Genomic DNA, 20794 nt, shown 5'->3' with positions numbered 1-20794 from the left:
TCCCGGGTTAAACAGACAATTCCAATGGCTTTGTCATACAGGTCTGTTTATAGAAAGCCTTCATATGCTGGGCACATAATTTTTTTAAGTCCTGCTCAAAACCTATGACAAGTTGATTCAGTCTCTCTCACCATCCGTCTCTCCCCAGAATCAACAGTAACCCTTATTAATTTTTGCTTCTAATAGAGTTCCCAAAGAGATGGTATAGTTTCTATTAAGGTGTCAACCCTCAAGATAAACTGCATTTTGGAAGCATTTTCAAACAGCCATCACATTCCTGGTAGTATATTAAAAGAGATTATGTGTTGCCTGAGACAGTCAGCCTTGTCAGGTCAGGGCAAAACAACATTTTAAGCTGATTGGCTCATATATCTCAAGGTATGTGTGCTCTTGCACAAATTCACTTTTTTCCCCCCGGTATTTAAGAAAATCAATGCTTCCTGTTCTTGATTGATCTGAAATGCAGCCAGATTGAACCCTGAATATATTTTCAGTTTGGGAAAGGAAAAAAAATGAGCATGGCAGTGATAATAGTAAATTACTAGGATAAATAGGGATCTAGAATGACTGAAAACTCTATATTTGGTGTCTTGGCTTTCACAAAACTCCTGATTTGCTTAATGACTTTTGTGAGGTGGGGATAGCTCAGTGGTTTGAGCATTGGCCTGCTAAACCCAGGGTTGGGAGTTCAATCCTTGAGGGGGGGGCCACTTGGAGATCTGGGGCAAAATCAGTACTTGGTCCTGCTAGTGAAGGCAGGGGGCTGGACTCGATGACCTTTCAAGGTCCCTTCCAGTTCTAGGAGATGGGATATTTCCATTATTATTATTATACCCCACAAGTGGGTAGGCCAGTGTCTCTCCTCTGCTAAGGTAGCTTTACAGGGCTCCAACGCTGCGAAGCTGTCTTAAAGCTGGCTTTGTGGTCAGATGTAGGGGGGAATCTTCTGGTGGTGTACAGCTACTGCAATGGTTACTATTCCAGTTCCACCCTGTGAGTGGCATAGCCAGGTCTTCCATTTTCCCTGGCAAGTTATGCTGTGGTAATGGCCTGTTTATCTTACACTGAGGACTGGTCTAACACAGTGTTCCACGACAGGGGGAAGATGTGTTTTAAAGCCACCTTTGTACCTCCACCCTGCATTTGGCTGAGCATTCCTCAGCTGAAGATGAGGATCAGGGCTGTAGAGAATACAAATGTATAAATTACAATTTTGTAGTGAATTCTGTTTGCATCACTTATGTTTGAACAGAAGACTTGAATCATTTCAAATACTATTCTGTAGTCAGTAATTTTTAAAAAGGTAGCTTTGGTGTACATTTTATTTAGAAATAGGCAAACAGAAGAGTCAGGGAAAAGGCTGTGAACATCACACTCTTGAACAAATGTATTCTGATATCCCACAAGGAGCTTTACCTGGGTGAACTGAATATGTTCCTTATCCATCAGAATCCATTACACTTCTCTATCTGCCTGTCTGCTTGTCTCAGCAGCAAATGGAAAAGATACTGAAGATTAACTTTTGCACTACATTAGACATGTAATTACAGCTTTTGCGGTAACAAACGCTATAGCTCAGGGTACCTACAGTTTTCCATTATAGTCTCCGGTTTTCATTTGCTTGTAACTTTATGGGAAATTCTTCCTTGGCATTGAAAGTTGCCATCTTGCTGTCAGCCCAGAGATGAATTTTTCTAAATGTGAGGAAAATAATTTCAGTCATTTTTTGAGCAATGGATGAATGGCATAAATTAACTTTAGCTTTAAGTGTAGTTGTGTTCTGAAAAGTGACTCCATAAAAATGGCATCCTGATATTCCAGGTTTATTGTCTCATAATGGCTCCCTATCAGATCTGCACTGTTAACAAAAACATACTTTTTCCGATTGCTAGCCTTGAAAACACACATGGGAATGCAAAACTGTAAGCTGGCATCTTCCCTTGTTGTGCATCATCACCAACAACCCTCCGCTTTATCTTAGTACAACTTAATTGGTTTCTTTCCTGTTCCGTCACACCCCCTTCTCCTTGGGGTGTAAATTACACCATCTGATTATGGCCTCTTTTTCTCTCTTTGATCACCTTCCTGCTCACTTTGCTTTGGGAACAGGATCAGGCCAGGTAATTCTAAGCTGATACCCCGACTCAGGACAGCACTTAAGCATCAGCACATCGTTAAAACATATGCCTAAGGGCTTTCCTGAATTAGGCTCTTGGCCTTTTCTACACATCCAGGTATAGCTGCCTGTTGTTCTATACAGAGTCGTGGAGAAAGCTCTACTGTAGCATCCGTGCTTGCAGTTTCCATTTGCCGACAGGTAATGTATTTTTTAATATCTGTGTAGCTTTTAATTTTCCCAAAAGGCAATGGGGTACAACAGAAATACTTTTAAAAGTGGGTCTGTGTTGTACCATTTTATTCAATTTTGGGGTGTATACACTTTTCATCGACCCTGCAAATGTACTGAGGGCTCAATCAAAATTAAATAAGTAGAGAGAAAGGGACAAAGAAACAATGAGGATGTGAAATAGAGATAACAGAGGGGAGAAAGAGACAGAAGGAGGTTAATGGAGAAAGGCAAGAAAATCGGAGAGAAGACAGAAAATATGAGAGAAGAGAGGGAGGCAGAGAGATGCAGAAAATTTGTCTTGACAGAAACAGCCCATTTTATCAGGCAGTGACAGGAAGCACTACATACATTCAAAACCGATTAGGAAGACAGCAGCCAGCAGGAGCGGAGGCCTCAATCAACTGAGCTGAACCTAAGAAAACAAAAAAAGTCAGTTGACAATGGGGAACTATATGAGGCCAAATGAACAATCGGAACCAAAGGGAACAGAAAATAAGGTTTAGGCGGCCAGAAAAATGAGAGGACTGCAATTCAGTACTAAAGCCTGACTGGGGTAAAGGGCAAACACTCCTACGCAGATTCCTACTTCCATCCCTTCCCACAACACACTTTTGCTCTGCAGCAATTCCCGCCCCCCCCAATTATTTTCAATAACAAACAGTATTTTAAAGTTGAGTACATTTAACTTTACATAATATTGACATGAATTATTGCATGACACTGGAATAGCTGCCTGGCACTTATTGTTCCTACTGCTTTAATGATTTCATATCATATCACATTTCAAAAATATCCTTTATAATGGTTAGTGTAGTTTTTAAAATTGACAAGCCTCCAAGACTGAACACTGAGTGTTTGATTTTAAGGCTAATGCATGTATTTGTTCAGATGCAAGTTATCCTAAGCCATTCTCAGGGCTACATGGCCATGCAATGAACAGTTTACGTTTCAAGTGACACAGACTAAAACACCAAATCAGACACCTTAAAAGTGATCTGCAAACAAAAAGGGAAACGCCATATGCTACACAAGCATGTGCTGAATTTCCTCACATTAACCAAGCTAAGATGAGTATGCAGCACAAAACCAAAGCAAACCAAAACCTTTAAAAATTTGTTTGAAGTCCAACAAAGTCCTACTGACTGTTGTTATTTGAAGCCCCAGAATGCATCATTCTGTAACGTCACAGCTGTGCTTTTCAGAGCCTGGAATGAGTCTTTGTCTGGATTTGTACAGTGCCTAGCATAACGGACTTGTTCACTGGGATAGGCTGCTGCGAGCACATTACTACTATGCTCTGATACTTCCACTTGGCTCCCAGTCAGTCTGCTATTGCTACCAATTTGAGGACTTGGTCCTGATATTCAAAGCCATTAATGTGTTGGAATCTAACTACCTCAGCGATTCCATTTCCATCTGTGACCCACAAAGACAGCTGAAAAAGCCCAGGATACAACACCTAAGAGTTTGAAATAAGATGTACTTGGTTGAAAGAGTTCAGTTGTGAAATGAGCTAGTGAAGGAGATGAGGCTCATTCAAAGTCTGATAATCTTCAAGACACATTGGAAGACCTTCCATTTAATGCCACAATAAACAGAACAGTGAGGACACACAAATTATACCCCCAAGCAGAGCCCCTAACAACCATGGAAGGGAGAAGAGCAGAAGACACTGTGAAGCCCTCACAATGTCAATCCAATTTACTTGGGAAGCCCGTAGATACTATGGTGAAAGGCTCTATAGAAAATCTGCTGATAGCCAAGGTTACAACAATAAGATGTCATGGTTACTTTGGATGGTTCTGCACATATGTTGAAGGTTTCACAAATGTTTTAAAAATACTGTTTTATTGAAAAGAGCAATAGGTTTTAAAGACTCCATGGAAAGACAAAAATAAAGGGCACAGCTTAATGAGAAACAGTTGCCTAGAAGATCATACAATCCTTATATTATGAACTTTGACATTTGTCTTGCATCTAGTAGAAAGGAATAGGTTTAGGCTTGCCAACTTTCTGATTGCAGAAAACCAAACACCCTAACCCAGCCCCTGCCCAGAGACCCTGCCCCCTGCTCATTCCATCCCCCCTCCCTCCATCACTCGCTCTCCCCAACCCTCACTTGCTCATTGTCACCGGGCTGGGGTAGAGGGTTGGGGTGCAGGAGGGGATGAGGGCTCTGGCTGGGGGTGCAGGCTCTGGGGTGGTGCCAGGGATGAGGGGTTTGGAGTGTGGGAGGGGCTCCAGGCTGGGGCAGAGGGTTGGGGTATGAGAGGGGGTGTGGGCTCAGGGGTGGGGCTGGGATGAGAGGTTTGGAGTGCAGGAGGGGGCTCTGGGCTGAGGGGTTTGGAGTGTGTGTGTGGGGTTCTGGGCTGGGGCCAGAAATGAGGGGTTCAGGGTACGGGAAGGGGCTCTGGGCTGGGGCAGGGGTATGGGAGGGGGTGAGGGCTCCAGCTGGGGGTGTGGGCTTCGGGGTGGGGATGGGGATGAGGGGTTTGGTATGCAGGAGGGGGCTCTGGGATGGAGTATGGGAGGGGTACAGGCTCTGGCTGGGGCCGGGGATGAGGGGTTTGAGATGCAGAAGGGGGCTCCGGGCTGGGGCCAAGGGTTTCAGAGTGCGGGAGAGGGCTCTGGGCTGGGGCACGGGTGCAGACTTCGGGAGGGAGTTTGGGTGCAGGAGGGGGTTCCAAGCTGGGTTAGGGTGTTGGGGCACTGGAGGGGGTTCGGGGTGGGGCTCCGGGCAGCACTGACTTCAGGCAGCTCCTGGGAAGCAGCAACATGTCCCTCTGGCTCCTAGGCGCAGGGGCAGTCATGGAGGCTCCGCACGCCGCCCCCGTCCGCAAGTGCTGCCCCTGCAGGTCCCACTGTCCGTGGTTCCCAGCCAATGGGAGCTTTGGAGCTGGTGCTTGGGGTGGTGCCTGCACTTGGGTAGGGGAAGCGCGCGGAGGCCCTCTGACTGCTCCTCTGCCTACGAGCCGCACTTCTCTCTCTCTCTGGGAGCCATGGTCAGGAGCTGTGGCTGGGAGCGGAGCTGCGGTCAGGGCCTGAGTCGCATCCAGGATGGGAACCACAGGCCGAGGCCAGGGCATGGTTGGGGGTGGGTCTGGGGTCAGGGGCTGGGCCTGGAGTGGAGCTGTGTTTGGGGCTGGAGACCAAGGATGGGGCCGTGACTGGAGGCCAATGCATGGGGTGGGGTTGGGGCCATGGCTGAGTGTTGAGTGTTGTTCTTTGACCATCAGCACTAATTCCTAGGTCTGACTCTGTCTTGACCCTGGGCTCAGGCATTTGGACTCTGACAATGATCCTAATCCTTGGCCCTGGCATTTGGACTCTAACTTTGGTTCTGACCTTCAGCTCCGATCCCCAGCTCTGACTGTGCCTTGACCTTGGGCTCTTGCATTTGGACTCTGACCAGTAGGCCTGACTCCTGCTCTGACCATGAGGACTACCTAAGACCTGACAGACTGTAACCTTTTAAAAGCTAGGACCATGGGTGACACTCTTTGTTGATGCAAATCAGTACAACTCCATTGACTTCAGTAGACAGACACCAGCTGATGAGCTGACCCTGTTTCTCTTATTTGCCTCTGAAGTACCACATATATTTTTTGATGCTATATAAATAAGACTGATTGTTGCTCTACTGTCTAAGCACTGCAATAAAAAGGGAGTGCTGGTGGAGACATTACCTGTGAATTGTAGGGTTATTGCTAACACAAACATGATATCACTGTCAGCCACTCTGAAAACTCCACTTTTAAAACAATTTCACAACCCCGGCTGTAACATTACAACAGAAACCAATGATCATGCAGGAAATAGAAAATGATGACATATAGTTTGAATGTGTAGTAAGTGGAGGGCAGATGGGTTAGGTGAAGGAGAGCGCTCTCTTTGGAAGACATTTATCTTAAGTAACTAGCCATTTAGGAAGGGAAAATATCCCCAGCTTGAAGAAAACTAAATGTGTTTATGTATTCGAACAGCTTCTAAAATCTTGAACAAGACAATTAAGACTTTAAACTGGAAGGAGTAAGAACAGGTCATTGGAAGTCTCTCAGGGTTTGTGAGGTGCTGACATGCCAGTCAATCACAATTACTTTCTAAAACATTTGAAAGCATAAATCACTGCCATTTGTGACTTTTCCTCTGAACAGAATGAAAACAGAGGGGACATATAGACACTACAGATTTGATTCTTCACCGTCTACACCTTGGAATCATTTTATCACTGTACAAAATCAGCGTGAAATGCTACCACTCACACCCGAGCACCCTGATTTGCCAGACGCTTTCTGAGAGGCCGTGTCGCTGAGATGGGGGATCTGCCATAGTAGAGATCTTGGGTTTTACTTCCGGTTCTGCCAGAAGCAACCCAGTGCAACCTGTTATTCTTTCTGTAAAATTGGAAGGGGGCTCATACTTACCTCCTACTTAGGAGAAGCACATGAGATTTTGCTCAGTAACATGCATTGGGCAGTAAATTCTTAACACCAGTTAGTAAAAGAGGTTATCTTTACCAGCCACACTTGAAATCTATTAAAAAAAAAGTTTGTTTGACTAGATCTCCCATTAAGCTCTGTTGATAGACATTCAATTATATTACCATTCTTTATTGATTGAATCCCATATCAGTTGTTCCATTATTTTGCCTGGGCTTGTCCTCAGGCTAACCAGTCTGTAATTACTCAGATCATGTTAGTTACCTCTTTTAAATAGCAGCACAACAGTACATTTTTTTTAGTCTTCTGGAACTTCATCGGTATTCTAAGATTTATTAAAAACAACATCAATGGTCTAGAAAGCACTACAACTCATGGATGCAAGTTATCTGGAGCTGCAGATTTTAAAATGTTTAACTTTAGTAGATTCTTTTTAACATCCTCCTTAGTTACTGTTGTACTAGAAAGTATTTAATAATCATTATAATATGAATACATTATCCAGCATCTTTCAAAATATAAAACTACTTATTTAACATTTGTTTTTTCTGCACAGTTACTATATCTGTCTAGTAATGTATCCATATCCTTATTAGGATTCCTTTTTTCCTGATATGTTTTTAAAAAAAATTCTTATTGTCCTTATTTTCCTGGCTGTATATTTTTCATACCTCTATTCCTAATCATGTCTTATCTATTGTCTTAATTTTTTAATTTCTAATTAATGTTCATTGCTGTCAACCTTCCTCTTTTTTTCAAATTGTTATATATATAATTTATTGCTACTGTTTTCTTCCCTCTTGACCACAATTTATTTTTTATTTCTAAACCAACGTAGCTGCCTTTGGTGATTGTGGAACTGAGAGTTCATCTAATGAAATGTTTCCAAACAGCTCCAGTTATCTTTCACATTTTTCTGTTTATTTTTCCTTCCCAATTTTGTTCCTAATTATTTTCAACTTTGGTAAATTGGCCCATTTTAAAGGACCAGGCAAGTATGTGTATATTATTTGTAGACAACTAATAGAATTGCTCACATGTGGGAAGTTACATGTGTGCATATGTGGTTGTAGGACAGGGGTAGGCAACCTATGGCATGTGTGCCGAAGGCGGCACGCGAGCTGATTTTCAGTGGCACTCACACTGCCCGGATCCTGGCCACCGGTCGGTGGGCTCTGCATTTTAATTTAATTTTAAATGAAGCTTCTTAAACATTTTAAAAACTTTATTTATTTTACATACATCAATAGTTTAGTTATATATTATAGACTTATAGAAAAAGACCTTCTAAAAACATTAAAATGTATGACTGGCACGCAAAACCTTAAATTACAGTGAATAAATGAAGACTCGGCACACCACTTCTGAAAGGTTGCTGATCCCTGTTGTAGGATATGGGCCATAGAAGTCCTTGCCCTGACAAGCAAACTTAAGGTTGATGCCACTCTACACTCCATAAGGTTCTGCCACTACCTTGCATATCAGCTCTCATATGTTTGATAGTGACTATGCAGAGACTTCAGCAGTTCCAAATGAGGCATTTAAGTAATTTAGGAAGGCAGTGTTACCTAGGTGTAGGATGAGGAGTTAAGAATCCTGGATTCTGTTTCTGGGTATGGATGGCTGCTGGTAATTTTGTGTGTGACCTGGGTTGTGTACTTAGGCCCAGATTCTCAATGGTATTTAGGTTTCTAAATACTGTTGGGGATCTGTGTCTTATTCTCACTGTGCCTCAGTCTCCATCTATAAAATGGAAATTATACTTACCTATTAGATAGGGTGTCATGAGGAAGGATTAGTTAGTGAATGTTAAAAAAACTATGAGGTTAAAGACAGGAACAAAACCCAGAACTATTAATTCCCAGAGCATCTCTTTTCCAAAATGTCTTCCATTATCTCTGTCATTCCTCTTCTTCAAATCAAATCCCCCCTAACAACTTGTTTCTTAAAGCCAACATCTACGTAAGCAACTCATGTCTGCAGCTCTTTGCACCTGCACTCCTCCTACACACTATTAAAAAACAAACTCCCAACCACCATGGCAGTGTTGCCAAATCTTGTGATATTTGCTGTTTTGCTTGAGGTCCTAGCTCTGAAAGAAATGTGATTATGGGAAAATCTGTTTTCTTTCCTTTCCTTTTTTTTTTTTTTTTTTTTTTTTAAGAAAAGTTCATTTCTATCCTTCCTGGTGGTGGAGAAAAGCTCAATCACGTGGTCTTTAAACTTAGGAAACAAAATAATAAAAAGCATTTCAAAGGTATTACTTCTTTTTCAATGTCACAATTTTTTTTAAAGATATGATTTTGGGGGCCTGATTCATGCTTTCTGAAGACGTGGGGTCAGGAGTCTTGTACAACTCAAATGAACACAACCAGAAGTGTCTGTAATACACAGAGAAAAGTGATCCCTCTTCCGAACGTCCCCTTTCCCTCCCCTCTTGTATTGTTACCCCACTAATTCTCTCCCCATCCCCAGCCCCGCACTGTGTCAGTGCCTGCCAGGTTAGCTTAGCCTGGTGTCTGCATTAGATTGCAAGCCCCTTGGGCTAGGGCCCCTGTCACATTTAATACCTATACAGCACCATGCACACCTGTCCCCTGTTCAGGGAACCATACCCACTGGATCCAGCGTTACCTGACTCCAGCAAGGGCCAGCCCTCCCTTTGCACGGAGGGAGAACCACCTACTCCCGCACAGGGCAGCACCTGGGCCCCTCAGCCTCGTTGTGAGCCCAAGATGGCGGCAGCCGCGGGCTCGCCCTGTGTGGCGACAGTCGGTCCCCCTCAGCCTCGTTGTGAGCCCAAGATGGCGGCGGCTGCGGGCTCGCCCTATGGGGCGGCGCTGTGGCCGCAGGCGGGCTGGGAGGGGGGGTTTCCATAGTTGCAGTGAGTAAGTGTCACACACCAGGGCGCTTCCTGGTTGGAGGCCGCTGGGGCCGGGGCACTGCACGGGGAAGCGCCTGCGGGGAGGAGGCGGACAGAGGCCGAGGCAAGGTAGGGACGGGACGTCCGGCCATTGCGCTCCCCCTGGGACTGGCGGCTGCCCCGCTCCGTCCTCACGGCCCCGCGGCTGGTGGGTCATTGGGGAGGCGGACTCCTCCATTCCGAACCCTGCGGGGGGGGGGGGGGGGGGGGTGGCGAGCCGGGCCCCTCCACTCGCGGGTAAGGAGCCGGGGGCGGACCTTTCTGTTCCGAGGGGCTGAGGAGGCGGACCTCTCCATTCCGAGTGCTACGGGGGTGGAGCGCCGGAGCTCTCCATTGCGGGTGGGGGGAGCTGGACCCCGCCACTCACGGAGGGGGCAGGACCCCTTTCAATTTCAAACCAGAGAAGGGGCGCAGGCCCCTCTGCTAAGCCTGTGTGTGTCTCCGCCCTGTTGGGGAGGGAGGTGGGCCTCAGCCTGGGGGGAGGGAGCAGGTGAGGACAGTGTGTCAGGAGTTGGGGAGTTCTGGGGAATGGCTGGGTGGGGGGAAGCATCATTGTTGTGGGGGATCTGGGGAGCGGTACCAGCAGGATGAGGGGGTTTGGTGATCCAGGGGGAGTTTGGTGTCATCGCCATTGAGGAGATGGGGGCGCTCAGATAAACTGGGGGCTCCTTGGTGTCATTGCCTTTGAGCGGTGGATGGGCTCTGTGTCAGGGCGATGGGGGCTATCTGATAATTTGGGGGCTCTCTGGGGTTATTGCTGACTGGACTCTGTCAGAGTGATGGCAAGTCTTTGATAACCTGGGGTCTCTCTGTTGTAATTGCTTTTGGGGATGGGGCTCTGTGTCAAAATGGCTGGGGTGTCATTGCTGTTGGAGAATGGGGGAGTTTGGGATAATTGAGGTCTGGATATTTGAAATAGTAATGTGAACTTTCTGGTGCTAATAACTATGGAGACTATCAAAACTCTGGGTTACTTTCTTGAAGGTGCCAGCCAGCCAAGCCTTGAGTTTGAAGTGCACAGGCTTAGTATAGAACAGCCTGACTAAACAAGGTTCCGACATAGTTTGCTGCCAATATACTTCAATCGCCGTGGCACTCTCAGTCCTTGGCATCTACTGAGATTGCCAACAAAAGAGCCAGTTGTCAAACGATATTGTGGTTTTTGTGGACATCTGTCTGCAGGGAATTGGAATGAAACCAAATTTATTTCACTGTTGACTGGGGCTGGATTCAAATGAAGACAGAAATATTCTGCCTCCGTCTACCATCTCATGAACCATTCAGTTGCTCATGCACACTTAAAGAACAAGTTTCTTTGTGTAGTTGCGGTTTGGAACAAGTAGTGGCATAGAAACTCAACTGCTAGGGGCTGGCTGGACTTTAGCTCTAAAGGTGAATTTTGGTGGAATGAAAGTAAATCCCTTCTCTATAACAAATAAGTAGCTTTCATGGGGGACCAGTGTTGTATAGTATCTTCACAAAAGCAGGGCTTTGGAGCGGAGCCTGGAGCGTGGAGCAACTCCGGAGCAGTGGGGCTGCAGGTTTTTGCCTGGAGCTGGAGCGGAGCCGGAGCACAGCTCCAAAGCCCTGCTCAAAAGAGTAACTTTTGTATGATTACTTAGTGCGTCACCAAACTTGTGTATTCTATTAATTTCTAAAGCTGCTATTGCACAGTAGAAACTCAAAGTTTGTTAGGCTTACATATACTAAATCCAGGAACCAATCAACATTGCAGAGAGCCAAAAGCAATTTGCTGAACACTTTTTTGTAGTTTAAGTACTCCAGTTGTGCTCAAAGAAGAGGGTGTTGTGTTTGATTTGTGCTTCTACTGTATGCTTCCTCATTTGTGGTCAAACAATAGTATGCAGTGTTGTAACTGTGTTGGTCCCATGGTATTAGAGCAACAAGGTGGGCGAGGTAATATCTTTTATTGGAACAAGGCAGAAGAAGAGCTCTGTGTAAACTCAAAAGCTTGTCTCTCTCACCAACAGAAGTTGACCCAATAAAAGATATTACCTCACCCACCTTGTCTCATTAAACCATAGGACAGTTTCATTATTGTGAATTTTATGTTCTCTCTCGCTTGGGCATATCTAAACACCAGATAAAAGAAGTTCTTAATTTTTTTGTAAGTTTCTCTTTAATGGCACTGCCCTTAGGTGACACTGCTTGCCTGTTTTTAAACTTTAAAAAATCTTTTATATAATGTTACTGATTATAACTTCTTACTTCAGATGTAAACTGAGTGCAGTGTAAAATATTTTTAGATTACTGAAATTGCCTTTAAACCAGCAGTCCCTTTGCTCTCTCATTATGTGTCTTGGAAACTAATCATTTCAGATGTTATATTTTGTTCATTTGCTGCCTGTCAGAATTTCAAATATGCCCTTGTGAAAGCTCTGAATCTGTTACCTTTTGAAGGATAATAGCAGTTTAGGCTTATGGGGAAAGTAAAATACACCAAAATAATTTATTTGCACTTAGGCTCTGTTTAGATCACTTTATCATGATTTTATGTATATAAACTATGTGGGTATATGACACACAATTGGGAAATCTGCAGGACAAAGATCCTATGGTCTTTCTGCTTCCTGATGATTGGAAATGTACATTCTATCTTATTTGAAACGTCTGTGCATCTAAGTTAAAATGGTACTAAAATTGAGTATGCACAGAACAGTAATTAGAGCTGAATTTCTAATTATAATTTTAAAGGAATCTCATACTCTTGTGCATTGTGAGATTCTACTTTGGCATTGCATGGATGATGCAAACTGCATAGAACAAGGCTATCGTATCCTGTAATTTAGTTACAGCCCTGATTACATTCATGATGGTTTAGGTAGAAATTACAGTTTACAAGAGGAAAGTTCAATGTAAATGCTGATACAATGTTAGGTAGGATATGATGTATTTGGATTTTTTTTTTAAGTAGGTGTGAATTTGGTGTTCTAAAGAGCTTCCTTCCCATACTTGAGGTATCTAAATGCTCCTTTCAAAGCTAAGAGTTGGGTATTGGTAGCTCAGTGACTGTGTAGGCAAACATGTCAGCATTTAAAGCTCAGTAATAACTTACGTACCACCAAAGGATATTAGAACCTGCTTTATTCATAGAGGCAATATTGGCCAGGCTTACCTTATGCCCTATACTCTTTTCTGAAAGAGTTATTTACTGGCTAGCTACCAGAAGGCAGAAAGGACCTTGATTCAACATCTTACATGAAGATAACCTTTCTAAGGGACACACTTCACTACAAGAAAAACAATTAACAGTTTCCTGTCTGACTGAGGAGCATGTGCGTTATAACACTTCTTAATGTTGTTGGTATGTAAGAAAACAGTCTATAACTGTTGCAGAAAAATCCCCAAACATCTTTTCTATGTTTTAACAAAGGTAAGTGACAACGCTAGAGGTACTTACTGCATCATTTTAAACCCCCCCCCCCACCTCATATGCAGCATTATTCTTGAGGAACAGAAAGTATACTTCAGCATAAAAAATGTTAAATGATACATATCAGTTAATAGCATATCTTCAAAGAAAATATTTAGATAGTGAAATCATTTATCTCTGCCCTTCTCCCCCCCACCATAGATTAGAGTTCAGGTTACAATATAGTGAAATACGCATTTCTTCATACTTAATAAACACACACTTTGTACTTAATATGTGGGCAGTGTAAAATTTATGATGACCTTAACTACTAATTTCCTTAATTTTAGGTGCTTGGATTTTGTAAATGATGTGAGGGATAACTGTTGTTGTCACTTAACAACACTGACTGTTTTTCAAAACTAAGGGTTTGTTTTTGTTTATAGAGCTGTGTTTTCCTGTCCACGTCAGCAACAGAAAGTATTGTAATACAGAAACCCCTACTAAAGCAGAGCGCTATGCTAGTATGCTATTTTTCCTGTAGTGTAGACGAAACAATATCCCCCTGAAAACGCATTTGAGTGCAGGGCTCTGATTCTCCAGCTGACTCCACACATGCAGTCCCAATTGCAAGATTGGGGCCCAAATCTGTGCAACTCCAGCCGTAATGATACTCTAATATAATAACTGTAATTAGTGTAGTAAGTGATTAAATGTAGTGAACGTTACATTTGCTAATTTTGACATCAATAATCAAAAGAAAACTGACAAGACTGCAGTTCTAATGATATGTTTTAACTAGGCATTTTATTTTTTATTAAGCTCTGTGTGCTTAGATGTTCAATTGAGCAGTCATTCATGGAGAGAATCAACAGGACTTGAAATGTCAAATTTTTTCTTTACCAATTGCAGCATCTCACAACTTTGTGGTCTTTGTTTTGTTTTCTTCCTCCTCCTAAGTCTGCCCTTCTCACTTGCCATCCAGTGCACAGGGGCTGGTTGCAATATTCATTGGTGTTTGTAAGATCACAGCACTGTGGCAGTCTTCTTTCTAGGTGCCCCTTTTGCCAGTTTTAGCAATTGATCCAGCAGTTGGAGCTGGCTCAGCAGTACATACTATGCTCTTTCCTTTACTCTTTTGGCATTTGCTGCAAATCGGTAAATGTTGTGCTCAGTCACACTTTTAAAGAAGTTTGATAATTGTCTCTCCTTGTGTGTATTCTCTTTAGCCTTATGAGATGAAGAGAGTTGAGACTTGAAATCTGAGTCAGCAGAAGGAATTATCTGGCTTGACTAGCACAGGTGTTCAGGCTCTGCAAGTTATATTTGGTCCTGGAAAGAGGAAATAGATATTAGAGAATATTCCTTAGTTTACAGAAAGTCTATCCCTGTGCAGGTATTGAAAGAAAACTCTCTTTATAGCCTAATATATAATGGATTTTGCGTTTCTTGTTTTTGATTTTAAGTTAATTATGAGATCCAGTCATCTCAATTTTAACAGTTTTCATACATCTGTATAAAATTGATCATGGAGGTTATTTAATAAACATTCTAAAGCATACTTTGCTGTGCTTTTACAATTACAAATTAACGTTGCATGTTTAGCTATGGATAAAGCTAGGCATGTATTGTTAACAAAAAAAAAATCAACATCTGTCCTCCTTAGATGTCTTGTTTAGGTTTGGATTTTTATTTTTGACAAGTGTGATGGCTTACACTCACTAGATGGAGTTGTCACTTTTCAAGACTTGGTTTCTTGGAGGATGGGGGCGGGGGAGTATTAGAAGTTAGTGCCAAAACCATATTTATTTACTAAATTTTGTGTGTGGTCATCTCGTTATAGAATACTTTTTACTGCATCTTACTGCTAACTGAATTTACTTGGGAAGAAGTATGACTTTTATAATAACGCTACATCTACTAGAAAAAATGTGCTCAATCTTGTATTTCATGCCTGATGAACATTTATTACCCATAAGGGAGCAGTTACAGTTTATGAATTAGTCTTTGAAGACCTACTAGAATGACTCTTACAAGAAAGTGAGAATATTAGAAGATTAAATTTCAAGAATGTTGTTTCATATCATAAAACAATGAAATCCAAGAATTAACAGACACTTTTTTTGCGAGGTTTCTTTCTTTAATTTTTTTTTTTTTAAAGAAAGGGGATGACAAGCTAACAAGGAAAATAACTTATTTTGGAAGAATAATTTTTAATTGTTTGGGTATAAGTTGTGAGAATAATACCCTTTTCTTTCTTTGTTCAGGACATGTATACCTCTGAGAAATCTTTTCCAAGAAGATACCTTGGTTCTATACCTGCCTCGCGCTATATGCAAAGAAGTTTCCAGTCATGAGTGAGTAAATTCCTTTATTTGACCATATCTTCATAATAGAGTTGAAAGTAAGGATTTGTAAAACTTGTTTCATAGTTTAAAAGAAACCTGTGCCTCTGTATTAGGTTTTGAAAGTTCCTCTTTCACAAAAAATGTTTAGGTAGAATTTACATCTGAAAAGCTTCCTCTTTTTTTTTAAAAAAGAATAAGCCAAGGGTTAGTCAAGATGATTCTTAAAGCAAAGAAAAATTGATTTATTGATTAGAATGCATATAATGAACAATAAAATATGGTAAATTATTTGTTTTTTTATAAGAGTTGCTATGCTGACAAGACTTTTGGTATAATTTAGGGAGGAAAATTCTGAAACAAGTTGATCTTGTTCAATTGAATCAAATATGCCACAGGCTTTGAGCTAGAAAATGTCTTTGTGCTACTAAAGAACTCCACTAAATTAGAATATTTGGTACAAATCCAGCATAAAATGAAGGGATTTCATTTAAGGGAACAGGGAAATATATTAAACAAGTTTCAGTGAAACGGTGTTAAAGCAAATGTGCTTTGACCTGTGTTTAGGAGGCCTGAGCTGGAGAATCTGATGATTAGTCTGGCAAAAAATAGAGAAGGAAGGAAGCCAAAAGCTCCAGTATCAGACCTAAGGCCATATCTGATTGTGGAGATTTCTCTTTTGTTCCTTTTCTAGCAAATTAAGGTGTGTTTTTTTTAAAGATAAAGGTGAGTTGTTTATTAGGGAGTTTCACACTGGTAAGACCTAGTAAAATCCATGACAGCAACACTATCTGGAGTTACATTCCATAGAAACTACAGTGAAACCTCTCAGTACAGCCCTTTTACAATTACAAGTATTATGTAATCAGAAGGCAATATCAAGTTTAGTTCAAGACTTAATCTGCTTCTAAATTGTGAGTCCACTGGTTTATGTCTTGTTTTAAGTCTATTACTTCACTTCCCAGTACAAAGAACCACAATGGTATTCCTCTTTCTACCTGTGTGAGCAATAGCTAACTAATAAAACCATGTCCATGAAGTCTTCATTAACAACATGGGCATGCACAGAACCTCTGACCTGGATCCCCCGCCTGTTGAACACATTGGCAAAAGTCCCATTCATTTCTAACATGGCCCTTGTTTATATTGCTTTGTTTGAAGAAAAACAGGTGTTAATTTCAGCTCCATTCAAAACAAGGGAAAAACCATTTTTTCTTGTCAATTAGAAAAGGGCAAAACTGATAGAGTAAATATTAATTGATCTGCTCCCCATATCCCCCTCAAAAAGACTGCAGCTATCTAAAAAGAATTATCAGGTTAATTTATTGAATTTTAAGTGTTGTTATTTAGCTGCTACTGTGGTTGGATGCTGTTTCTTTATGTAAAATTAGTAAAATGTTTTCTCCTGCACACAGCAGTTTGCATGGGATCTGGTTCTGTTTAAAGCATTTATATTATTGCATAAATAACACCCTTCACTGATGATTCTTATTAAATATACCAAGCATTCCATAAACTTGACTATACCAGTTTGTCAAACGCTGCTAGATTAGTCTTCCTTGATCTGATACAGCATCAAGGACACTGTCAGTGCATGGTGAAGTATGGATATTTGTTTTGTCTGATAAATTTTATTTCCTCTCAGAGCATAGTTGCTATGTCAGTCTGGTTCATAAAGTACAGTATTCTTGTGATTGTTGCTTATAGAGTCATTGCAGGTTTTGTAACAATGAATGATTTCAGTGGGAGTTTTGGTTGATTATGGACTGGAGGATTTGGTCTGATATTGGAAGCATAAGAAGTCCATTCTGCAAATCAGTTCAGATAAAAGTTAATACTAGCATTGCTAAGGCCAACATTATCAACCATGACCACAGATTTGGGGTGCTAGTCTGAGGTACTTTAGACTGATTTTTCAGAAGTGCTGAGTGGGAGCTATGAATGGTCAGCACCTTTTGAATATCTGACCTCACGCATCTCAAGTTGGACATCTGAAATCAGTGTCTGTTTCTGAAAATTGGCCAGTTTTGATTTATTGGCATTTAATGTTACTCAGTATGTAGTCACCTGTATTCAGGGGAGCAGCATATCTCTCGGTCAGGTGCAGATGCTCCTTTCCATGGTAAGTCATGGATTTCAAGGACAGAGTTGTAAAGATGCCTTTTCCTCTAAATGAGATTAGAGGAGAATGTTTATTTACAGATGTTAGCTGTAGGAAGTATTACAACTCTACTGGTTGGAGGAAGCATTAGTTAAAGTTTGCTTCCTTAAAAATGTCTTGCAGTAAGAGTTGTTCCCTATAATATTAAACTATGCTCTTCTAACTGTCTTGTAGACTCAGAGGTATTTCCCATATCAGTGAAAAGGTATTTACTTGTATCTCTCTCAACATGTAAATTATGTCATTAATCACCCATGCATCGAGAAGAGCTAGGGTCTTATATCTTCAGTCAGATACCTTAAAGTAATTTAACTATGCGGTTCTCATTTTGCCTAATTTTCACACCTGGTAGTGAAGTTCCAAATGCACATTTGATGTGTAATATAAAATATTAAAATTTCAGTCTCTTTAATTTTGCAATAAAGTATTTTAGATTATATTGTCTGTCTTACCATCTGAACAGTGTGATTGAACATAAAAGCTAACATGTAAGGCCTTGGTACTGCAGATGCTTATCAATAACTTTTTAAGCATGTGAGTAGTTTCGTTTGACTTTGTTGGGACTACTCCTGGTCTGAAAGTTAGGCCACAATACTGCAAACACTTACAGGCTTAAGTGAAGAATATCTATGGAAAGATAGAATCCATCATACACAGAAGTTATGGCCCATGGATAATTTTTAATTGATCATCTCACATGTTCAAATGTAAGTGGCTTTTATTGAAGTATTTGTTTCACTGGGTTGATATCTAGTGCTTTTTATACATGTCTGCTATGTTTACAGAAAGACAATTAAATCCAGCTGTCAAATCATGCATATAGTAAAATTGTTATTTGTACGGTGTGACAACTAGATGATACATTGAAGACATGGTAAAGATATATATTATGTCGAAGATAGACTATTCTGGCTTTATTTCATATTTAAATATTTAAAGATAAATTGCTTATTGTAAAAATCCTTGCTGTACCTAATCTTGCTAAAATCCCACAAGCAGGAGTTTGTTCAATCCATTTGTAAATTTTTTTTCTTCTTAGTGACATTTAGCTGCAGGAAACTTTACAGGCTCTCATAATTTTCCTGTGATTACAGGCTCTCTGCTTTTAGTGTTTTTTCTTTTCTTCTTTTTTTTTTGATTACTCCATTGAAGAAAGAGAAGGTCAGCGCAGTGAATTTTATTTTGAGTTGCTACATTAACTTGGAATTTAGAAACAATGAAATTTAAATGTTAGTACACACTGTTGTACTAAATACTATCATTCTTGCAACAAGCTGCTGACAGTTTCATTTTTTAAAATCAATGGGATGTAGTACTAAGGCTCTTTCCTCCCTCCCCTCAGATCTCTCCAAATAAACTCTGCTGTTATAGTTATTTGGACAAAATGATTCTGCTTTGACTATGTGTTTTTGTACATCAATTTCCCACACCCCCAAAAATCTTACAATGCATAAGTTTGGGAAAATAACTTGCCGTTTTGCATGCTTCAGTAACATTTCTTACTTTATAGCTATGTTGGGCTTTATATATGTAGGGCAAGAACTCTGATGTCTCCTTTATTTGGAAAGCGGATGCCACTGCAATCTAAATACTATATATTGCTGTCTTCGTATAAGAACAGACAAGGTGGGACTAGTAATGATGAGATCTGAAGCCTTTCACTTCTTCTAGGCTAATGTACATTATAGACCAGGGGTTGGCAACGTTTGGCACGCGGCTCGCCAGGGTAAGCACCCTGGCGGGCCGGGCCAGTTTATTTACCTGCTGACGCGGCAGGTTCGGCCGATCGTGGCCCCCCACTCGCCACGGTTCGCCATCCCGGGCCAATGGGGGCAGCGGTGTGGGCCGAGAGATGTGCTGGCCGCGGCTTCCCGCCGCCACTATTGGCCCGGGACGGCGAGCCGCGGCGAGTGGGGGCCGCGATTGGCCGAACCTGCCGCGTCAGCAGGTAAATAAACTGGCCCAGCCCGCTAGGGTGCTTATCCTGGCGAGCCGCGTGCCAAACGTTGCCGACCCCTGTTATAGAAGTTGGTAACATGTTCTGTGGATAAAGTGGACTCAGCTGTCAACCTGACACTTTTTCATGAGAAATAAATTCATACATAGCTTCCTCCACCCCCCCAAAAAAAAGCGGGGGGGGCAAAGAGACTGGAGCAGACAGGCACCATAGAGAAAAGCATTGTGTGTACACATTTGGTCACATAGCTGCAACTGAGAACTGAATATCCTGGGCCTTTGTTTTTGTAGGGCTTCCTGGCATTTGCACATATCTTATCCTGTTAAACAGGATCTGAATTTTGGGTTATATTTTCAGTTTTTCTAAGCCAGGTTGTGTTTGGAGTGAACTTGTAGGACTAAGTTAAGGTGTTCTGTAACACAAATGCTGGGGGAGACACAGTTCTCTGTGCTATCGTGAAGTGTGAGGCTGTTATGTACTTTGTGTGTTCCATATAAAGAGTTTTGCAAATAACTCGAAGACTGATTAAAAAGCTTTTTTAAAATACTTCGTTACAGCTGCTGCCAGTGAGTTGCAATAGCACATCAAAAAAGGAAAAGAGACCAAGTGGCTCATATCCACAAAATAAACTGCATCCCTTGGAAAAAGAAAAAGTGAATTTAAATGTACTTATAATGAAGGGTAATAAAGAGCTGCCAAAGAGATTAAGTTATGCGATGTATTGAGTTATTTGTACTATCATTTTTAACAACACACAGCTTTATAAATTCGGCCTAAATGTATGTTGTATGAATGTGACTTTTTTCCAAGAGTTGTCCTAACTTCACAGGATAGTATATGTTCTTCCAGTCATTATATTTCTAAAGAATAGGAAGATGGAAAAAATTAAGTTTTTGTTTCCGGCTCTTTATCCTTGTAATTTGAAAACACTAGTCAGATATCAAAAGCTTGGTGATGGAACCATGGGGGACTCTATCCTGGGAAACAGTGACTCTGAAAAGACTTGAGCGGTCCTGGTGGATAATCAGATGATGCTGAGCTCCGAGTACAATGCTGTGGCCAAAAGGTCTAATGCAATCCTTGGATGTATAAACAGGAGACTCTTGAGCAGAGAGGTTATTTTACTCTGGAATGCTGTGTCCAGTTCTGGTGTTCACAATTCAAGAAGGGTGTTGATAAATTGGAGAGGGTTCAGAGAATAGCCACAAAGAATGATTAAAGGATTAGAAAACATGCCTTATAGTGA

General features: G+C 41.4%; 1 protein-coding gene and 1 long non-coding RNA gene across 7 annotated transcripts in view; one reads left to right on the top strand and one right to left on the bottom strand.

Moving 5' to 3' along the window:
- Nucleotides 1-1555: 1555 nt before the first annotated feature.
- On the bottom strand, nucleotides 1556-9584 carry LOC122174604 (uncharacterized). The gene is made up of 3 exons (XR_010589376.1): nucleotides 9424-9584; nucleotides 2699-2762; nucleotides 1556-1694 (listed from the first exon to the last, which is right to left on the bottom strand). It is a non-coding gene; the product is annotated as an uncharacterized LOC122174604 (long non-coding RNA).
- The window catches only part of USP6NL (USP6 N-terminal like), a 208820-nt gene continuing 197582 nt past the window's right edge, over nucleotides 9557-20794 (top strand). For 2 of the 6 annotated variants that reach the window (XM_065599436.1, XM_008172235.4), the window contains exons 1-2: nucleotides 9643-9781; nucleotides 15353-15442. In XM_065599436.1, the coding sequence (XP_065455508.1) occupies nucleotides 15439-15442 (4 nt within the window). In that variant the 5' untranslated portion in view covers nucleotides 9643-9781; nucleotides 15353-15438. Of the gene's footprint in view, nucleotides 9950-15093; nucleotides 15126-15352; nucleotides 15443-20794 lie in introns of those variants that run through there. The other 4 variants (XM_065599296.1, XM_024108964.3, XM_008172238.4 and 1 more) reach the window with 4 other exon arrangements.

The sequence above is a fragment of the Chrysemys picta genome, chromosome 1, assembly GCF_011386835.1.
Source record: "Chrysemys picta bellii isolate R12L10 chromosome 1, ASM1138683v2, whole genome shotgun sequence".
In the NCBI taxonomy this organism is placed as follows: domain Eukaryota; kingdom Metazoa; phylum Chordata; order Testudines; family Emydidae; genus Chrysemys; species Chrysemys picta.
This window is presented reverse-complemented; position numbering and strand designations above follow the sequence as displayed.